Consider the following 21,097-nt stretch of genomic DNA (forward strand, 5'->3'; position numbering starts at 1 on the left):
AACACACTACATTTCACCCTGCAGAAAGAATGTTGGCAAAGATCTCTACCACATGGAAACTGCTTTTAAAGCTGTTGGGCCCTGAAATTCTACTCAACAGTTTGAAATCACTCCACAGCTTTTCTCATTCACCCTCCCACTTGGGGCTAATGCAAGCCATGACCATCTATTGAGGAAAACCACAAAAAACTTCAAAACAGCTACAACGGTAGGCTCTTTTCTCACATATTATTTTAAATATTGTTTGTTAAAATGTGACATATAACAATCTTAGTAAATATAAAGGCAATCTTAAATCTTTTTAAGTCTCAGTTACCTCGGATAACTATTTTTTAACAAGCACTTAAGTATATCACCGCATAACTTGAATGTCCATGCAGGCAAGAACAGCGTGCTGCAAAAGTCACAAAACCATGTTATGCTTAATTTCAACCACTGACTTTTTTGACAAACTAGTATCTAAAATGCAGCACCAGCAATTCTGAGTGATTCTGTCTGAAGTTACTTAAGAAAAAGCAGAAAATGTGTACCACCAGATAAAATCCAGTGGTGAGCCTAAAAGAATCTTTCCCATTTCATTCTCTTGAAATCTTTGATTAAAGTTCTATTAGTTTTCTAGTCTGCAATACTATTTTTGCATTTTTCATACCTTAAATTTTAAAAGAAACGCTATTACCTAAAAATAATGATATCTATGGAAATTATGAAACTGAGGAATTTGAAATCATGGCTTTTTCAATATTCTGTATCACCTAAAAGTAAGTGTTAATGACTATTTTTCATAATGTTAAATTTAAAGTTTAAGTTTTAAAACTGTTCCTGGAACTTGTTTCTGCTCATACCAATACAAATCAGGAGTTCTTATAAAGTAGCAAAGCTGAAATATGATATTTTTAACTCACATGAGACAGGATCATGGGTCTTCATTTTAACTGTTTATATTACAGGTATTCTAAGAAGACTTCAATTGCATACCTTTGTTCAAGGTACCTAATTATTAAAAAACTGAAATTATCAACGTTGCTTGGATTTTTGATAGAAAAAGAACTAAAACCATTTTCTGAAACTATTTTTCAGAATATCACTGATACATAAAAACTTTTAGCATCTAATTAAAGATCACAAAGGGTTAAATACTGTTCGCTGGCCCCTGCTGCGTATACCCTGCCAAAAAGTCCTCTAAGCTTTTAAATATTGCTTCGATGGTCTGCATTTTTATTTCCAGGGAAAAAGAGAGTATTGTCCCACAGTCAGCAGGCCACTAGCTTATTAGTTTTCAGTCACCTTAATTTCTATTAAAATGAAGACTCTGCAATCTACACTTCTCCTGTTCCTGTTTGTGCCTCTGATAAAGCCAGCACCACCATCTCAGCAGGATTCACGCATTATCTATGATTATGGAACAGATAATCTTGAAGAAACCTTTTTTAGCCAAGATTATGAGGATAAATACCTGGATGGAAAAAGTACTAAGGTATTTTATTTCTACTCTAAATTTAATTTATAAAATAGTCACCCATTTAAATGCATGTTTTTGTTTTTTTCTGAATGTGTCTGATAAGGTAAGAGGAAAGGAAAAGCACTTGAAATGATTCAAAACAATTCAAAATAACTGTCCCTAAATTATATTTTTAAAGTATGCATGCTTCCCAAATTAATAAATAGACTCTGTGATAACCAAATGGTATCTGTAACAACCAAAACATAAAATTTAAGGAAAACTAAAATTTGAAATATACAATTTAAGGAAAATTCAATTTAAAGATGATCTCTTATCAGCAGAGATTTACATTTAAGTCACAATACATAGTGCCTTTTATTTGCATATTAAAATAAAACAGGAGAAATGTGTATTAGGAGAAATAAAGATGGATTACCAGTTTAAGGTTTATTATTTTAGGAAGAAGTAGTTCAAGTACATAAATAGAAGAGTACTGCTTATTTTGTATCTACAGGATTTCATAATAATTCACGTATGTCAACTACACAGTATCAAAAAATTAAAACTACTAATATGCAGCATGATTTTCAATCAATTTCAACAACTTAGGCTCTATCATTTTACCAAGTAACTGTCACTGTCATTGTCTACAGAGATGACTTTCCTACCACATTTTTCATATTCTGCTTGCACAGGGACTAAGTAATTACTTGTGGTTTTACTGGAACACAGAAATGAATACTGGATAAAGAAAAAGTTAATACAGCACATAAGGATCTGCTGCCTTCCTACAGTGTGTCTGTACGTGTCTCTCTCACACACACACGCAAAATGGAAAATAAGAGATGCAGCCAAATACTTAACAATGTTGATTCCTTCAAAAGTTCTCTACTATAAATAAGATGATAAGTATTTTAAGAGTGAACAGTTATAATAGATTCTTTTTTTTCAGTACAGATGAGCAAATGTTAATACTACAATTTCTTTCAATGAAGTTGGCTAATATCCTAGTATTATTATTATCATATATGCATATATTAATAATATATGTATAAATAGTCATGCTTCCCAGGTGCTTAGAAAAAAAAAAAAAGGCCTATTATAACAAGCTGTCGGCTCACATGGCTGATTTCAATCTTATCAATCAGTTTAAAGAATACTTTCAAAATCTCCTGGTCCCTAAAAAGTAGTAAGTAAAAAAGTTCTATGCTTCTTCTCTTTACATTGCTTTAGGAGTCTCTCTAAACACAGGGACCAAGATATTTGTGAAGTGGAGCAGAATTCAACAGCACTTAATAGACAAATGGAGAGTGGAAGGACTGTTCAACCAGAACATTTATGGGAGAATGCTGTCTGTAATCCCTCAGTTTTACAGTCCAAATTGTAAATAATACCAAAATTACCAAATTGTAAATAATTGTAAATAAACGTTTATTTTTCCAATAGGAAAAAGAAACTATGATAATAGTACCCGATGAGAAAAGTTTTCAATTACAAAAAGATGAGAATATAACGCCATTACCCCCCAAGAAAGAAAATGATGGTAAGTATGAATACTCTATTATCCTATTTTTAAAAGGAGCTTTAAAAAGTAGCTTACAATGGAACTTTATCTGCTATAGTTCAAAACTGCATCAGGATACAGTAAATCCAAACAGTGGAATTTTATCTCCAATGATAAAGTCAAACAGGTATATTGTGAATTTTCACCATTTGCCATTCCACGTTATGAGTGAAAAACATGGAATAGGAACATTCAAGAACAACCAAAGTTCAGTTTGGGTTTAGCCTCTGTAAAGTGTGTGCTTCTATCTATATAAAATCAATTCAAGAAATACTTGTTAAATTCCAATTAGTTGCAAATCCCTGGTGGCTCAGCTGGTAAAGAATCTGCCTGCAATGTAGGAGACCTGGATTCAATCCCTGGGTTGGGAAGATCCCCTGGAGAAGGGACTGGCTACCCAGTCCAGTATTCTGGCCTGGAGAATTCCATGTACTCTATAGTCCATGGGGTTGCAAAGAGTCGGACATGACTGAGCGACTTCACTTTCACTTTCACACGTAGTCTGAGGATAAAGTAAATAAAATATTATTTTTGCTTTTAAGAAATTCACAGGAGAAATGGTTATATACGTAATTATAATGTATGTTTCAATTAAAACAATAGAAAACTTATACAATAACAAATTACAAAGTACTACTTATTAGTTTCTATTTGGTTTATTATTGCTCTCTCACAGACCATTATTTCACGTGACAATATGAAAAAAAAACCACACACTAATTTCTATAGTGCTACAATAAAATTAAAATGAAACAAAACAGAAAATATATCTCAAGAAATTTGAAAAGCATCATAGTGAAAATAGACTAGAAGAAATTAAAAGACATTTCTTGCTCGTGGATAGGATGATTTAATATTACAAAGATGGTAGTTCTCCCTAAATATGTAACAATAAACTTCTTTAAAGAGTTGGGTAAGGTTGATCCTCAAGTTCAGATGGAAAATCAGATCTGCATGAAATCACCTATCAGAACATACTTTAAAGCCTCCAAACTTAAAATAAGTATAATACTGGTACATGAATGAATGTCCACAGACAGAAAGAAATACATATAGAAATTTAGTAAATAACAAAGGGACCATCTTTAATCACTGAAGCAAAGATGATGTTTTTATTTTAAAAAAATATTTATTTATTTATGTATGGCTGCTCTGGGTCTTCATTGCTGTCCGTGAGTTTTCTCTAGTTGCAGATGGGGCTACCCTTTGCTGCAGTGCACAGGCTCTAGGTGCTCAGGCTTCGATAGGTGTAGCATGTGGGCTCAGGAGCTGTGGCTCAGGAGCTTAGTTGCTCCCTGCCATGTGGCATCATCCCAGACCAGGGATCGAACCCATGTCCCCTGCATTGGCAGATGGATTCTTAACCACTGGACCACCAGGGAAGTCCCAAAGATGATGTTTTTAAAAACTGAGTCTGGGACAACCTTGAAAAGGGATACAATTATATCCCTCTTATACAGAAAAATAAACTTCAAATAAATTAGGGTCTAAATGTAAAAAGTGAAACCATTTAAATAGTAGAAGATTACCTGACTGTGGGATGTCTCAAAATCCAGAGATGATAATAGAAAAGACCAGTAAGTTTGACTCCATAAATGAAAAACATTTGCATGGCAAAAATCATCATAAATGAAGCTGAAGACAGCTTAAAACTGAGAAAAATATTTTCAATATACAGCACTGTAAGGAGTTAATATCTCTAATTTATAAAGAACAAGTAAAAATCCAGGAAAAAGAAACTGATAAAAAATCCATGGGTAAAATGGGCAAAAGGTATGAACAGACAATTCACAAAATGACATAAAAATGACCCTTACACACATAAAAGGTGTTCAATCTCACATGGAAATTTAAATTGAGATAAAATTTTTTAACTTATCTGACACAAGTGTGACAATATATTAATATATTCCACTGGCAAAACCTGCGTGGTATCAGACACTGACATATGTTGCTGATAGTAATGCAAATTGGTAGAACAGAGAGGAATTTGGTAATATTTGATGAAACCTAATATGCATTTACTTTGTGACCTAGCAACTGACCTCTAGGAATTTATCCTAAAGATATACCTTCAAAAGTAAGAAAATACATATGCAAAATCTCTGAAGGATTGCTTGCAAGCGCAAAATATTGGAAACAATCTAATTATCCATAAATTGAAGAGTGGTTGAATAAAGTATGGTACATCTACCTACGGAATGCTATGCAGTGGTAAAAATGAATGAGGAAGATTTATATAACGAATATGGATTGATTTCTAGAAGAGATTATGTGAAAAAAACCAAAGTGCAAAAGAGTATCTACAGTATGCTGTCTCTTCTAAAAATGAAAGGGATATAAGAGAAGATACACTTGTGTGAAAGAAATTCAAGAAGGGCAATTAAGCTGAGACTAGTTACCTATGGGTTACAGATGGACTAGGGGTGGAAGGAGGGGGAGACGGGAACTATAGGTACAGGGAAAAGGTGGCAGAACTTCTCTGAGCACACTTTTTGTGCATATCTGATTTTAGAACATTATATTCACATAAGCAAATAAATATAGTACATTCATAAATAAAATCAACAAGGATAAGATAAAAAGAACCCAAACTGACAAACAAACAGAAAAATACAAACTTAATTGTATTTCAAATGAGCAACATAACACATTACAGGAAGGGAAATCTAACTGAAGTAACTCAGTATTTTGATGTATACTTTCAGTAGACAAATACTAAAATTCCAATGAGTAGGTTTGTTTTCCATAGTGTTATAGGTTAACAATAATGAAACTACTTAACATGTGTTCTAGGATTGAGTAAAGTAAATACAAAGTGGATCAGGAGAATCAGGTCTCTCATAATCAGAGAAGGGTGTTAAAAGATATGTTCAGGGGGAAGGCTAGAAGGAACACTATGGAAATGGAGTGGAATGGACTGGAATGAAAGGTATCAGCATCAACTACTGGTTTGTATACAGATATACAGAAAAAGATATAAACATGTTTGCTTCCCTGTATGAGTATGTATGTGCATATATGCATATGATATGTTTATGGTTTTATATGAGCATATGGTACATATATATTATATATGTTTACATGTGTGTCCATGTGTAGTGTGTCCATGTATAAAAACATATACATGTGTATGTATGTATTATACATACTGCTGCTAAGTTGCTTCAGTCATGTCCCACTCTGTGCGACCCCATAGATGGCAGCCCACCAGGCTCCTCTGTCCCTGGGATTCTCCAGGCAAGAATACTGGAGTGGGTTGCCATTTCCTTCCCCAATGCATGCATGCATGCTAACTCGCTTCAGTCGTGTCCGACTCTGTGCAACCCTATGGACAACAGCCCACCAGGCTCCTCTGTCCACGGGATTCTCTAGGCAAGAACACTAGAGTGGGTTGCCATTTCCTTCTCTGTATTATATATGAAAAGAGAGCAAAATAAAAATAAATATATTTCCTAGTCCTCTTTGCTGAAAGATCCTAGGAACAATGAGATCCCAGTAGCAATGAGCACATGCACACCCAAATCTTGGTTTCTAAATACCATTCTCCACTGAAATGGACTGGTACTTCTTAAAGTAATAGCTGATTTCAGACCTGGGGCAGGGAAAGGGCAAGGATTGGTATGGGACATCTCAGCATGCCAGAAAATAAGTAAGCTCTCAAAGAATAGTAGAGACATTTAATTTTTTAATCAAAATATAAAAAAAATATATGTATAAATGTATGACAGATGTATAAGATTTATTCACTAAAATCCAGACAATAATGGTAAGAGATATTTAAAAAGACCTAAATATATAGATAGAGATACATTGTATTCAAGGACCAGAAAACTCAGTATCATTAAAATGTCTATTTTCCCCAAATTCGTCTGTAGATTCAATGCAGTCCCAATTAAAATTCTAGCAGGCTTTAAGAAATTAACAAGCTGAGTTTAAAATTTATATAAAAATCAAAAGAACCTAGAAGAAACATAACATTAAAGAAGAATAAATTTGGAGAATTTACACTACCTAATATCAAGACTTACTATACAACTTTTAAAAGAAAACAGGATAAAACTTGGTGGTTGGCAAAGATTTCTTAAATCCAGCACAAAAAGCATGAACTATAAGGGAATCAATTATTATTCATTAAAATAAAAAATGTTTGCTCTTTAAGAGACATTGATTAGAAAATTAAAAAAAAAAAAAGCCAGAAACTGGAGAAAACATTTTCTCCAAAACATATTCTGACAAATGACTTATATCTATATAATATATATAATTCAAAATTAATAATGCAAAACCCGTTTAAAAAGCAGGCAAAAGACATGAGTAGACACTTCTCCACACACACAAAAACATGTGGATGGCAAATAAGTATATAAAAAGATGCTCAGCACATTAGTCATTAGGAAAATGTAAATTCAAACATGAGATACCACAACACATCTTACTTGAAAGGCTAAAATCAAAAAGTCCAACCACACATACCAAATGTTGGAAAGAATGCGGAGCAATTGGAACTTATATGCACTGCTAACGAGAATTTAAAATGGCACAATGACTTTGGAAAACAGTTTAGTAGGACTTTTTCCAAAACGTAAAATATATATGTATAATAAGACACAGCCATTCTATGCTTAGGTATTTATAGAAGAGAAATGAAAGCGATAAGTCCATACATTAATGTTCATAGCAGCTCTCTTTGAAATAGCTGCAAACTGGAAACAACCCAAATATATGTAAGAGATGACTGTATAAACTGTGTCTACTGACAGAATGGAATAAATTGGACTGAACTCAATAATAAATAGAAATGAATTACTGATAATGCAAAAATAGATGACCCTCAAAATAATTATGCAGAGTTAAAGAAGCCAGACAAAAGAGTATATACTGCATAATATATTAAGTTTCTGGTCCTTAATATATTCATAATATTAACATATTAAGCTAATGACAGAAAGGATATTAGTGGTTACTGTGAGGGAGAGATAATTACCAAAGAGCATGAGGAAACTTTTGGAGTGATGGATATGTTAATTATCTTGATTGTGGTGATGGACATCCAACTTATAAATCTTACAAGTTAAATATGTGCAACTCATTGTATAACATTGAATCACAAAAAGGCTATGGGATGATAAAACAGAGTTTAGGAGTTCTCGTCGACTAATCTGGGACAATTTGATTATCAAAATAAATATGACAGTAACATATGACCCATGGGATAAGGAATTCATAAGTTCATACCGACAAAAATAAATAAGGAGGGAACATTCCACCCCATATCAGAATGTGAACTAACAAATATAGAAGAAATGATGGAATCAGAAAAATTATTATTTGGCAACTATCCCAGTGATAAATGATTCAAGTAAGACTCAACAGATGAAAACTAGAGTTTTAAAACATGAAAGTTTGATAACAAACCTGATGTTTAGAATCTCAAAGTACTTCTCTAGAAGGTACACACTCATTACAAAGCGAAAAACAGTAATTTTACAGGGTGAGAACCATGGCAGACACCAACTGAACTAAGTTACCCAAGACAGCATTGTAAGGAATGAGACAGATACATGACACAGAGGATGAAACATTATTTCTGTAGTATTCCTGCCCAAAATGAGGAACCTTTTTTATAAACCCCAGTTGAAAGACATTCTGCAAAATAAATGCCCTGAAAATAAATTTTTAAAAAATTCAAAAATTTCCAAAACAGTAAAAAGATATAAAAAACAAAGACTAAGGAACTCTTCTAGGATGAAGGCATGACAAGTAAGTACAATAAATGATACAGGCCTCTAATTAAAATAAATAAATTTAAATTAAAAAAAATGATGCAGGGTGCAATGGAATTCTAAAAGTGCTCACAATGACTCCAAATTTTTGTTGCTGTTGTTGTTGCTGGAAATGACTTTTACTTGAATCTAAGTTTAAGGGAGATTGGAGGAGATTATTACGAAGCTAAAATTCAACATTCTCTATGATTCCAAGTTCATACTTTCACTAATTAGTTTCATTGGAAGGACTGATGCTGAGGCTGAACCTCTAATACTTTGGCCACCTAATGCGAAGAGTTGACTCACTGGAAAAGATTTTCATGCAGGGAAAAATTGAAGGCAAAAGGAGAAGGGGGTGGCAGAGGATGAGATGGTTAGATAGGATCACCAACTCAATGGACATGAATTTGAGCAAACTACGGGAGCCAGTGAAGGAGACGGGAGCCTGGTGTGCTGCAGTGCATGGGGTTGCAAAGAGGAGGACATGACTTAGCAACTGAACAACAAACTCATTAGAAATGTGTTTGCACTACCCCAAGTGATAAATCAAGCTTGTGCTTACCTTAAGTCCAGCTTTATGATTTTTTGATATGCAAATGAAGAAATGTAACTGTCAATCAATTCAGCAATTAAATAAATGATCATTGCCAAAACAGACAGTAAAAGAGATTGTGTATTACAGAATTTAAAATAAAATTATGCTGAGTTACCAGATACCATATAGATCACTAGCTAATATGGCCATAACATCTTTCCTGTTATCATCTATAATTGTGTAAAGTATCTTTTCGAATTAGTAATAACATTCATGATAGCAAGAATTTTAATACTAGAGGTCAGATATTTTTAAATTATTGATTTTTATGATTTTGTTTCCCAATTCAGAAATGCCCACATGCCTGCTATGTGTTTGTTTAAGTGGCTCTGTATACTGTGAAGAAGTTGACATTGATGCCGTACCACCTTTGCCAAAGGAATCAGCCTATCTTTATGCACGATTCAACAAAATTAAAAAGCTGACCGCCAAAGATTTTGCAGACATACGTAAGCTAATTTTAAATAAAATATTAGTGTTAACTCATGTTAGTTATTTAACTCATATAAACACAAGTTTCTAGGTCACACGTAGGATAGTCACTGTTGGGGTATTTTAAGTATCCTGCCAGGAGGGTGTTGCTATGAGCACCACACACAGCAACTACTTCTGCAGTCAAGTCCAAGTCCTGGATCACTCATTCCAGAAAAGTTTCCTATATTCCAATTTTGTCGAGGGCTTCTGAAGAAAATGATACCAAGAAATGCACACTGGCTCCACTACACACTGACGAGATTAACCATCCTGAATTCATGCTGTCACTGGTAGTTCCAACTGACTGAATGCAGTTGTTTCTCATTATTTGTGGATTTTATGTTTTCAAACTCACCTACTTTATAAATTTATTTGTAACCCCAAAATAAATACTTCTGGCACTTTCAGGGTTATTCACAGGCACATGCCTGTGGCAAAAAATTTGAGTCATCCAGGTGAGGTAGAACAAGATGCTTTTTTTGTCTTTTATTTCAGCTTTAAACAAGTACCTCGTTTACAGCCTACTTAGTGCAATATTTTTCACTTTTCATTTTTTGGCTTTTTTTTTTTGCTGTTTGAAACACTCCCTAAATATAGTGTTGAAGTGCTGTATATTATTTCTAACTGCAAGAAGGCTGTGATGTGCCTTCCAGAGAAAATACGTGTTAAGTAGTCTTCATTTAAGTGAGTTACAGTGAGTTACAGTGCTTAAGATGCCTTTAAAAAAGAAACACACATACAATTTTCTGATTGGCTGATGAAAATGTGTGATGAAAGGCTCGAATCCGTATATTCCCTAGGAGCAATGGTTCCATATTCACTAATTCAGCATTTGTGTCGACTTTATAGATGACTACCTTAAATAGTGAGAAGTGACCATATCTCCTTATCATCCCAGACAGAACAAAAGTGATGCATACATACACACATATTGAATTTCTCTCTCAGTATGTACCACATTAACAAAATAGGGAACATTTTTGCCTTTGTTGTTTTTAAGCAATAAGGCATGGAGAGATTAAGATAATATACCCACAATCACAGGGGCTTCCCTGGTGGCTAAGATGGTAAAGTATCTGCCTGCAACGTAGGAGGACCTGAGTTCAATCTCTGGGTCAGGAAGATCCCCTGGAGAAGGGAATGGCAACCCATTCCAGTATTCTTGCCTGGACAGGATGCCAGGGACAGAGGAGAGGAACCTGGTGGGCTACAGTTTATAGAGTTGCAAAGAGTCAGACACAACTGAGCAACTAATGCAAACAAAACAAACCCATAATCACAATGCAACAGGATGGCAAGAAATTCACAAATATTTACATGATTCTATTCAATCAAACATAATGCTTGCCTTCCATAATTTGCAACAAAGAATTTCTTTCATATTACTTGAGCATACTCAGAATTCAAACAAAAAAGGATGGAAGGACTCTATTAACTTAAAGTTCCCTTCCAAACCTGAAATTCTAGAACTCCAGTGAGAAATGCCATCAGTGTCAAGCACTGAGTACATGCTGAGTATTCATTCAATAAAACTTACTGAGCTATTAATTGTACATGTTCTGCAAAGCACTAAACATAAAAGAAATTTGAATTACCTGTTAAATAAATGCTTTTCCTCAGTCCACACAATTAAGAATTTAACTTCATGTATTAAAAAAAATTTTTTCTGTATTGTTTGTATATTTTTCCTTCAAGCTAACTTAAGACGACTTGATTTTACGGGAAATTTGATTGAAGACATAGAAGACGGTACTTTTTCAAAACTTTCTCTGTTAGAAGAACTTACACTAGCTGAAAATCAACTACTGAAGCTTCCAGTTCTCCCTCCCAAGCTTACTTTATTTAATGCAAAATATAACAAAATCAAGAGTAGAGGAATCAAAGCAAATACATTCAAAGTAAGTATTTTATAGTATGACTGAGCACAATATAATATCATTGTTATACAGCCAATAATAACATGATAAAAGAAGAATAAACTATAGCCTAGAATTTTGTTTTAAAACTATTACATAATAAATAGTGATATTATTAGGCTTATTCAAGTCTAGCTTATGCCTGTACCTCACTTAAAATAACTTTATTTGGTTTCATGGGACTACCTGGTGTCACATCTTTTTCCTTTGTTCACACAGCAAATATTTATTTATATAGACAAAGACTCATGGTACCAAGAGTCTCCAAAACCTCAAAATGGAAGTTTTCCTGTGTTTCTTCTTCCCTACAGTATTAGTAATTCATAAACACCAGAAAAATCATGCTGTAAAGACTGAATTTTATTTCTAATACTTTAAAGTATTAGCCCATAGAATTCTGTAGGGAAATATTCTTTTGAATTCCATGATGGCACCTAATACAAAATTCTGTATGTAGTAAAAATTAAATATATTTCTTAATTTAATCATTCAAGAAAATAAATGCTCAGGAAAAAAGGAAGGTGATTTACTTTGATTTAGGTAGCCAGGTTGTCTCAAAATGCAGTCTACAGAGAAGTAATCACCTCAGCCCAGGACTTCCATAGATCTGAAGTACTCATTCCCAGTCCTGGAAGAAACCCCAGATGAAAGGTTGAGATAATCATGCTACTGGTTAGCAACAGAAGACCTTGCTCAAAATACAGGATTGTAGCTCCTTTTGACAATTTCTAACAGTTCCTCAGAAGTTAAGGAAATCTTAGGGGACTTTCAGACTGGCCTTACTTTAAAAACAAACAAAAAAATGCTTGTAATTTGAACATACACAATTTGAGCAGGTAAACCTTTGAATAACTGGTATGTTAAAGACCTACAGGAGCCAGTCAACATTTACAAAAGAAGTATTTGACTATTTTACGCATTTATTACAGAAGGGATTAATGACAAATTGGCATCAAAATGATAAAGTCAGCTATTTTCTAGTTTTGCTTAATGCCCAAGGCTGCAAAAGCCACGTAAAATCAAGTCACTCTAATCCATGTAAAGAGGTCCACTGGGGAAGACAGGAGCTTGATTCTTATATAATGGGTTGTAGGATGCTTAAGAGGGCTTCCTAGGTGGTACAGTGGTAAAGAATCTATCCACCAAAGCAGGAGACTTGGGTTGGATCCCTGGTTCAGGAAGATCTCCTGGTGTAAGAAATGGCAACTCACTCCACTGTTCTTGCCTGGAAAATCCCATGGACAGAGGAGCCTGGTGGGTTCCATGGGTCACACAGAGTTGGACATTACTGAGTGACTAAGCACACATGTAGGATGCTTAAGAAAGGATTAAAATAACAACAAATTAATTCTAAAAAAAAAAAAAATAGAATCCAAATTCTGCCATAGGATGTATATCAAAAGTAAGGTAAAACATTACTGTCAGGGGAAACTATATCTTGAAACTACAGAATTATACACAATAATGGGTTACTGATTATGAAGAGTAATCTAATGTAGACCCCTTAGCAGGGTAAAAAGAAAAATCATACCCAGCCACGTATTTAATACATTGCTTTGGAAGATACCTTACTAACAAGCACACACATCTCTTAGGAATATTCATTCTACTATAAGTTAGTGGAGCTGAAATGGAAAGTTCTGGAGATTCAAGAGAAGTTATAGCAGTACCAGGATCCAAATACAATCCTGCATAAGCATTAATATCATCACCTATTCCAAAGACAAATTTAAAGAGCCCCAGAAATTGACATGAGGGCTGAGGCTGGCTATGACTGGGTATTCAGATGTGAGGTGAGTAGACAGACATGGGGATGCATTAGGGTTCTATTGCCCTTTGTAAAGGACTGAAATACACTACTTGTAAAACCAAAACAGCAAACTAAAAATCCCACCAAATCAAAAACTCCCATACCAATGACTAATAGTATTGATACATGACTATATCTATGTATTTTATACATATGTATATTTATATATATGTGTATATAGCTTGAGTCGTGAAAAAATGCACTGATCTCAGGTATCAACTCAAGCAAAAGCACCTTTTCCTTACAGAAACTGCATAACCTCTCCTTCCTCTACTTGGATCACAATGCTTTGGAATCTGTGCCTCTTAATTTACCAGAAAGTCTGCGTGTAATTCATCTTCAGGTATGATTGCTCCTTTCACAGTATCAGACTTTAATTCAAATTACTATGGGTCAATCTTACAATTCATTAGGAAATTCACTTACTTATATGTAAATGTTGCCCATCAAAAGCATTAATATTTAGTCAAATGCTCTCTCTTGCCCAGAAGCCACAGTTCTATTCAGAGCAAAGCCAAAGGATCAGTAACACCAGGTATGAGGTCTGCTCTTACAGGATGGCTTGTCTCCAGGTGTGTACCTGGCATCTCCTAGTTAATCTGACATGTGGATTTGAAGTTAGGGGACACTAAGACGTGGTTTATGTTTCTTTCTCCAAATAGCAGTAAACACTTGCTTTTGGAGACTTCCCAGCTGACTTTATTGTCCAACATCAAGGGTAATAGAAAAGTGAAGAGGGAATAAAAAGAGACTAAAAGTAGTCTTTCACCATCACAAGAATTCTCATTTGTTCTTTTTACTTCTTTAAAGTACATTTAAGGACACAGTACCCATTTTGAGTTGACACTATACAACAGGATACATTTTCCAGCTAGTACAATCTTATTTGTACTCAGAAATTTGTTACATACATGAGTTTTATTCTTAGAAAAAGCAAGTAGTCTGTTCTTTCAAAGTAATACTGTAGACATTAAAAAGGGAGGCTCAGATTGCTCAGACAGGGTTTTTTATTACCATGAAGATAGATATACAGTATGTACCATATTTTAAAAATCACTTTTTATCGACAGATAAAATATTCTGCCAGACCTCATTACATAGCATACAAAAGGATGATTTGGAGTTTATAAATGATTTTTCCCTTTTGTTTTCCAGTTTAACAACATAACTTCAATTACAGATGATACATTCTGCAAGGCTAATGACACCAGTTATATTCGGGACCGCATTGAAGAGATACGCTTGGAGGGCAACCCCGTCATCCTGGGAAAACATCCCAACAGTTTTATCTGCTTAAAAAGATTGCCTGTAGGGTCATACATTTAACCACTATCAATGCAGCATAGCTAAAGTACACACATACTTATAATCTGTCTCAACAATGTCTAAAGGAGCATAAATATTTAATATTAATTTTGCATCTGACTATTGAAGGAACTTATGCTTTAAGCAAGAATGTTTAAAAAAAAGTCTTATATATAACAACAAGTAAAAAGTAAGATTGAATCTCTAAGTTCAAAACAGAAATGTGAAAATATTTGAACAGAATTACAAAATCCCTGTAGTTCGTAATAGAGTAACACTTAAAAGGTATGTTTTTATATAAATACCCAAAATTAAGAAGTGTTACAAAGTTAAAAGATAAGTCCAAGAAACTTTCAACTGTCTTTCCTGGCTTCCACTGGATCCCTAAAGCTTTTAAGGCATATGTTCCAAAGACTTTGAAAAGCTGAATATTTCTAAGGATCTCTCACTTTTCTTTCTTTTATGATTTATACATTATTCATTATGAAGTAGGAACTCTGTTTTCTTTCTTTTAAGGCAGCTACTATATTTTTACTTAGCCTGAGAAATAGGGTATAGTCTTATACCTAAGCAAAACTTTCCAAATAAAGCATAATTTTACTCTCTTGACAAAGAGCTAATATAGTAATGTTCAATTATTCTGTTTTGTGGTTACACAATTAAAAGCTTTAGTAAAGTAGTATGAAAATTTATTTAATCTAAATAATCAACATTCTAAGTCCACCACAAAACATTTTAGGAAGCTAGGCACATCAAAATCAGTATGCTTATTAAAAAAACTGAAAGTCCACTCTGTTTCTCAGAATATAGCCATAAAGTTCTCCACTGTTAAGTCTTTCAGTTATGACATACCTACAAAATATTTTTTATACTATAGGAATGAATCTTATCAATAAATTTATCCAAATATAAAATATGAAAACAAAGCAAATTCTGTGGCATTACTATTGCACACCACCTTCCCAACCACCCATTCACATTCATGTTCATGAATATAGGCCATATATTCATAAGAAAGCATCTCAGAAACATTTTCTAAAGATCCACGATTAACTAATATGTTTAAAGATAAGAATTAATCTCTAATCTAATGGTGATGATTTATAATGGCACTGCTGCAAGACTGAAATTCCTGAAATTACTTTCCTCTTGCCCAAATCCCATTCAAAATTCTTAACTTCCACACTTCTTTGGGGTTGCATATAAAATTATCACTGCTTTAGAAATAAAAGTCTGAAGGGCGTATATAAAAATAACCAACATTGTTTCCAACATCAATTATAAATGAGAATCAAGTTGGTCTCTATCCTCTTTCCAGAACAAATATTATTGGTGTTTTTTCATTTCATGATAAAATAATAAAAGTAAAAATATGCTCATTTCCATTATCTTAAATAGATAATGCTTTATTTTTGACACTGATAATGAAAGAAACAGAAGATTAAAATTTTAAGTATTTTAACCTACAAACATTCCTGAAACTAAAGAAGATACGCATAAATAGAAGGACAGCTTGTGTTCATGAATGAAAGATGGAAAAGTTAGTATGTCAACACTATCCAAAACAATTCATAGATTCAAAATAATCCTTATCAAAATCTCAATGTAATATTCTGAAGAACTGGGAAAACCCACCAAAATTCATATGGAATCTCAAGGAATTCCAAATAGTCAAAAGAAATTTGAAAGAAAGATCAAGACTGGAGGATTCTACACTTCCTCATTTCAAAATTTAGCTACAACGCTACCGTAATTAAAAGTGTGATACTGGCATAAGGACAGACATATAGACCAATGGAATAGAATAGTGAGACCAGAAACAAAACTTCATGTACAATCAAATGATTTTTGAAAAAGGCATCAGATCAGATCAGATCAGATCAGTCGCTCGGTTGTGTCCGACTCTTTGCAACCCCATGAATCGCAGCACGCCAGGCCTCCCTGTCCATCACCAACTCCCGGAGTTCAGTGCATCAAGACCACTCAATTAGGAATAGACAGTCTCTTCAACAAGTGGTGCTAGGAAAACTGGATATTCACTTGTATAAGAATGAAGTTGGACTGCAGGCTTACAACATACACAAAAATTAACTCAAACTGAATTAAATACCTAAACTTAAGAGCTAATCTATAAAACTCCTACTAAAAATAAAGAGAAAATTCTGTATGACTCTGAATTTGGCAACAATTTCCTGGATATGACACCAAAAGCACAGGACAAAAAAGAAAAAAATAGATAAACTGGACTTCAAAATTAAAAATTTCTATACATCAGAGAACACTATCAAGAAAATGAAAAGACAATTCAGTGAATGGAAGAAAATAAGTGCCAATCATATTTGATGAAGTAAATATATAAAAAAATATCTACAATTCAACAACAACAAAAAACCTGATGCAAAAAGGGACAAAGAACTTGAATAGACATTGCTCCAAAGAAGAAATACAAATGGACAATTAGCACATGAAAAGATACTCAAGGTCACTAATCATTAGGGAAGGAAATGCAAATCAAAGCCAGAAAGAGATAGAAATTCACACCCAACAGTTTGGCTACAAAAAACAAAAAAAAGTAAAAACAAAACAAAAACCCAGACAATAATGAATATTGGCAAGGATGTGAAGAAATTGGAAGCCTCATGCCCTGCTGTTGGGGATGTAAAGTGGTGCAAGCTGAAAGAGAGAATTACCATACAATCCAGCAATTCCACTCACAGGTATATATACTTAAAAGAATTAAAACTGAGACTTGAATAGATATTTGTACACCAATGACTTGAGAAGGACTATTTGCAATAGCCAAAAAGTGAAAACAATTAAGTGTCTATTAAAGATGAACGAATAAACAAAGTTTGGTAAGTGCATATAACAGAATAGTATCCAGGGCTAAAAAGGAATGAAATTCTGACACATGCTACAATATAAATAAATTTTGAGGACAGTATGTTAAGTGAAATAATCTGGCAAAAAGAACAAATTTGATGATTCTGCTTGAACAAGATACTTAGTCAAATTCACAGAAATGGAAAATAGAATGATGGTTCCCAGAAGCTGGGAGACAGAGGAATGACAAATTAAGTGTTTAATGGGGACAAGGTTTTCAGTTTGGGATGAATAAAACATTCTGTAGATAAACACTGGTGATGACTGCACAACCATGTGACTGTTTCTTTCCATTCTAACAACCTTGTCACCAGCAAAGACCAGCTCAAATAAGCACTTTATTTGCTACAGGAAAAGCACACCAATTATACTTCTCTACTTGCCTTAAAAACATGTCAAGGAAAGTCAGCTTGAAAATGGAACCAGTGCTCACATTTCCCACAGCTCATCCTAATGTATAAGTAAATGGCCATATGATATGATTTATTATCATAACTGCCAGCATGCTCCTCAATTATTACTCTATTTTACCAATTCTGAAGAAGAGCTATTTAACTGTTCTTGTTCAAGAGCACCTGCAAGTAAACAACATGATCCTGAGAACTCCTCAAGGGACCACAGTACAGTACAGAAATCAGCATGCTTCGTTCTAAAGAAAATCCTATGCTTGACAGATTAGCTCAACCAAATAAAATGCAAATGATGATGACGATGATTTAAAGAAAGAATCCAAAATAAATGAGTGTTAGTACCAGTCATAAAAACAATAGTCATGACAAAAGTCATGACTCAGGATTTTGAGGAAACCTGAACCTTGCCATATTATTCATGTGAACTCTTTTAGAACTGATTTCTGTGTGGATCCCTGCTCTCAGTAATTTGATCCTATCCAGCTAAGCATGAGTCAGAGGATTACAACGTAGCCAAACATAATTCTAGCTATGACAAACAAAAACAGGGAGTTTTAAAAATGTCTTTGAATGTATCTGCATTAGGCCTAAGAAGCATTACTTTATAAGAATCAGACCTCAATATTTAAACTTGAAATATACAATAAATAAGAAGCTTAAATACAGAGAGTGATTTAGAATGTAAAGATTACATTATGACATTATAAGGCTTCTAAGCTCATATTCTTTACTAGCATTTAGCATTTTACTTCAAGTATCCTTGACAGATTAATTTTTCAAAATGTATATTATAAAATAAATATGACTATAATTATTTTTCTTTCAGTGAAAATGGTTCACTGATTTCTACAGAAGCATTCCTCCTCTATTTATTGCAAACAAATGCAAATCCCAGAAGCCAATAAAAATATTTTCTATCGTTTGAAAACTTTAAGAATGTTATCTTAAATCCCCGAATTGACATCAGCTTCACTTTCCATATATGTTTAAATTGAAAGACTTTAGACTCTACCTTGAAATGTTTAAATGTGCGCTTACGATAGTCACACCACTCCACAAAGAAGCGTAGGCTTCGGAAAAACATAAGCAGATCTCTTTTTTCTTCTGCTCTGTAGAAATACAAGGTTCTATGATTAATAAATATCATTAAATGAACCCCCCCCCAATCTGGCTTTATTTTATTATTGCTTTTTACAGACCTGACACTAAAGCTTGAAAAGTACTTGCTTGATATATTTGTATATACCAAACTCTGCATTTTTGAGTATGTGCCCCTGTGTGATTTCTCAGACTGGAATTCACTTTTCTCCATTTTCAAATGTTTAAATTCTACCCATCTTTCAAGACATCACACAAATGCCACATCCTCCTTGATACCTCATTTGATGATCCATGGTATAACAAAGAATATATCTGGTCTTAGTTACTAGTTCCTAGTCATTATTTCATGCAAGGATGGGCACAAAAAAGGACAGAAATGATAAGAACCTAACAGAAGAAGAAGAGATTAAGAAGAGGTGGCAAGGATACACGTAAGAAATATACAAAAAAAGTCTTAACAATCACGAAAACTCTATGGCGTGGTCACTCACCTAGAGCCAGACATCTTGGGGTGTGAAGTCAAGTGGGCCTTAGGAAGTATTACTGCAAACAAAGCTAGTGAAGGTGATGGAATTCCAGCTGAGCTATTTCAAATCCTAAAAGATGATGCTGTAAAAGTGCTGCACTCAATATGCCAGCAAATATGGAAAACTCAGCAGTGGCCACAGGACTGGAATAGGTCAGCTTTCATTCCAATCCCAAAGAGACATAATGGCAAAGAATATTCAAACTCCTGTACAGTAGTTGTATGGTGAGGACAGTTATGAGCACAGATTGTGCTCATTTTATGTGCTAAGCCAGGTAATGCTCAAAATCCTTCAAGTTAGGCTTCAACAGTACATGAACTGAGAACTTCCAGATGTATAAGCTGGATTTAGAAAAGGCAGAGGAACAGAGATCAAACTGCCAACATCCATTGGATCACGGAGAAAGCAAAGGAATTCTAGAAAAACATCTACTTCTGCTTCATTGACTATGCTAAAGCCTTTAACTATGTGGATTTCAACAAACTGTGGAAAATTCTTAAACAGATGGTAATACAAGAACACCTTACCTGTTTCCTGAGAAACATGATGCAAGTCAAGAAGCAAGTTAGAACCAGACATGGAACAATGAACTGGTTCAAACTGGGAAACGAGTATGACAAGGTTATATACTGTCACCCTGTTTATCTAATTCTATGCAGAGTTCAGTCGCTCAGTCATGTCTGACTCTTTGTGACCCCATGAACTCAGTTATACAATAATGCCTACACAGAAGGCACGACACTACTTTCCATTACTGGGGAAGCACACAGGAAAGGTGTACAGACAAAGACTGGTCCCTGTTAAGAGAACACTGTGTTCAAAGAACTGCAAGGTATTCAGAATGGCTACAGTGAGGAGTAGAAGGAGACAAGTGAAGAGGAAAATATCAGAGATGAGACTAGGACAGTGCCAATTCATTTGTTCACTCATTCCTTAGGCTGAAGTCGTACTATGTACCATCCACTGTATTCAGTTCAGTTGCTCAGTCGTGTCTGACTCTCCGTGACACCATGAATCGCAGCACGCCAGGCCTCCCTGTCCATCAACAACTCCTGGAGGTCACTCAGACTCACGTCCATCGAGTCAGTGATGGCATCCAGCCATCTCATCCTCTGTCGTCCCCTTCTCCTCCTGCCCCAAATCCCTCCCAGCATCAGAGTCTTTTCCAATGAGTCAACTCTTCGCATGAGGTGGCCAAAGTATTGGAGTTTCAGCTTCAATATCAGTCCCTCCAATGAACACCCAGGACGGATCTCCTTTAGAAAGGACTGGCTGGATCTCCTTACAGTTCAAGGGACTCTCA

General features: G+C 34.4%; 2 protein-coding genes across 4 annotated transcripts in view; one reads left to right on the forward strand and one right to left on the reverse strand.

Annotated features, from left to right (window-relative positions):
• Positions 1–15,804, forward strand: OGN (osteoglycin). 3 transcript variants are annotated; one of them, XM_010835983.1, is made up of 8 exons: positions 44–208; positions 948–986; positions 1,226–1,474; positions 2,888–2,984; positions 9,659–9,817; positions 11,538–11,740; positions 13,816–13,911; positions 14,724–15,804. In XM_010835983.1, the coding sequence occupies exons 3-8, from the start codon at positions 1,301–1,303 to the stop codon at positions 14,892–14,894; spliced, it is 900 nt and encodes a 299-aa protein (XP_010834285.1). In that variant the 5' UTR covers positions 44–208; positions 948–986; positions 1,226–1,300; the 3' UTR covers positions 14,895–15,804. The 3 variants fall into 3 exon arrangements, with proteins under 3 accessions (XP_010834283.1, XP_010834285.1, XP_010834284.1); XM_010835981.1 differs by having other exon boundaries at positions 1–208; positions 948–1,474; XM_010835982.1 differs by lacking the exon at positions 44–208 and adding an exon at positions 452–549 and having other exon boundaries at positions 948–1,474.
• Positions 1–21,097, reverse strand: part of CENPP (centromere protein P) — a 233,056-nt gene that overhangs the window by 153,049 nt on the left and 58,910 nt on the right. The window contains exon 5 of the mRNA XM_010835988.1: positions 19,179–19,275. Within this exon, the coding sequence (XP_010834290.1) occupies positions 19,179–19,275 (97 nt within the window). The remainder of the gene's footprint in view (positions 1–19,178; positions 19,276–21,097) is intronic.

Source organism: Bison bison, unplaced genomic scaffold (assembly GCF_000754665.1).
Source record: "Bison bison bison isolate TAMUID 2011002044 unplaced genomic scaffold, Bison_UMD1.0 scf7180017864057, whole genome shotgun sequence".
NCBI lineage: Eukaryota > Metazoa > Chordata > Mammalia > Artiodactyla > Bovidae > Bison > Bison bison.

Excerpts from the sequence above, each read along its gene's own strand:
- OGN (XM_010835981.1), top strand. The coding sequence starts at position 1,301 with ATGAAGACTCTGCAATCTACACTTCTCCTGTTCCTGTTTGTGCCTCTG. Across the intron at positions 9,818-11,537 it reads CAAAGATTTTGCAGACATAC|CTAACTTAAGACGACTTGAT; the intron begins GTAAGCTAATTT and ends TTTTCCTTCAAG. Across the intron at positions 13,912-14,723 it reads TGCGTGTAATTCATCTTCAG|TTTAACAACATAACTTCAAT; the intron begins GTATGATTGCTC and ends TTTGTTTTCCAG.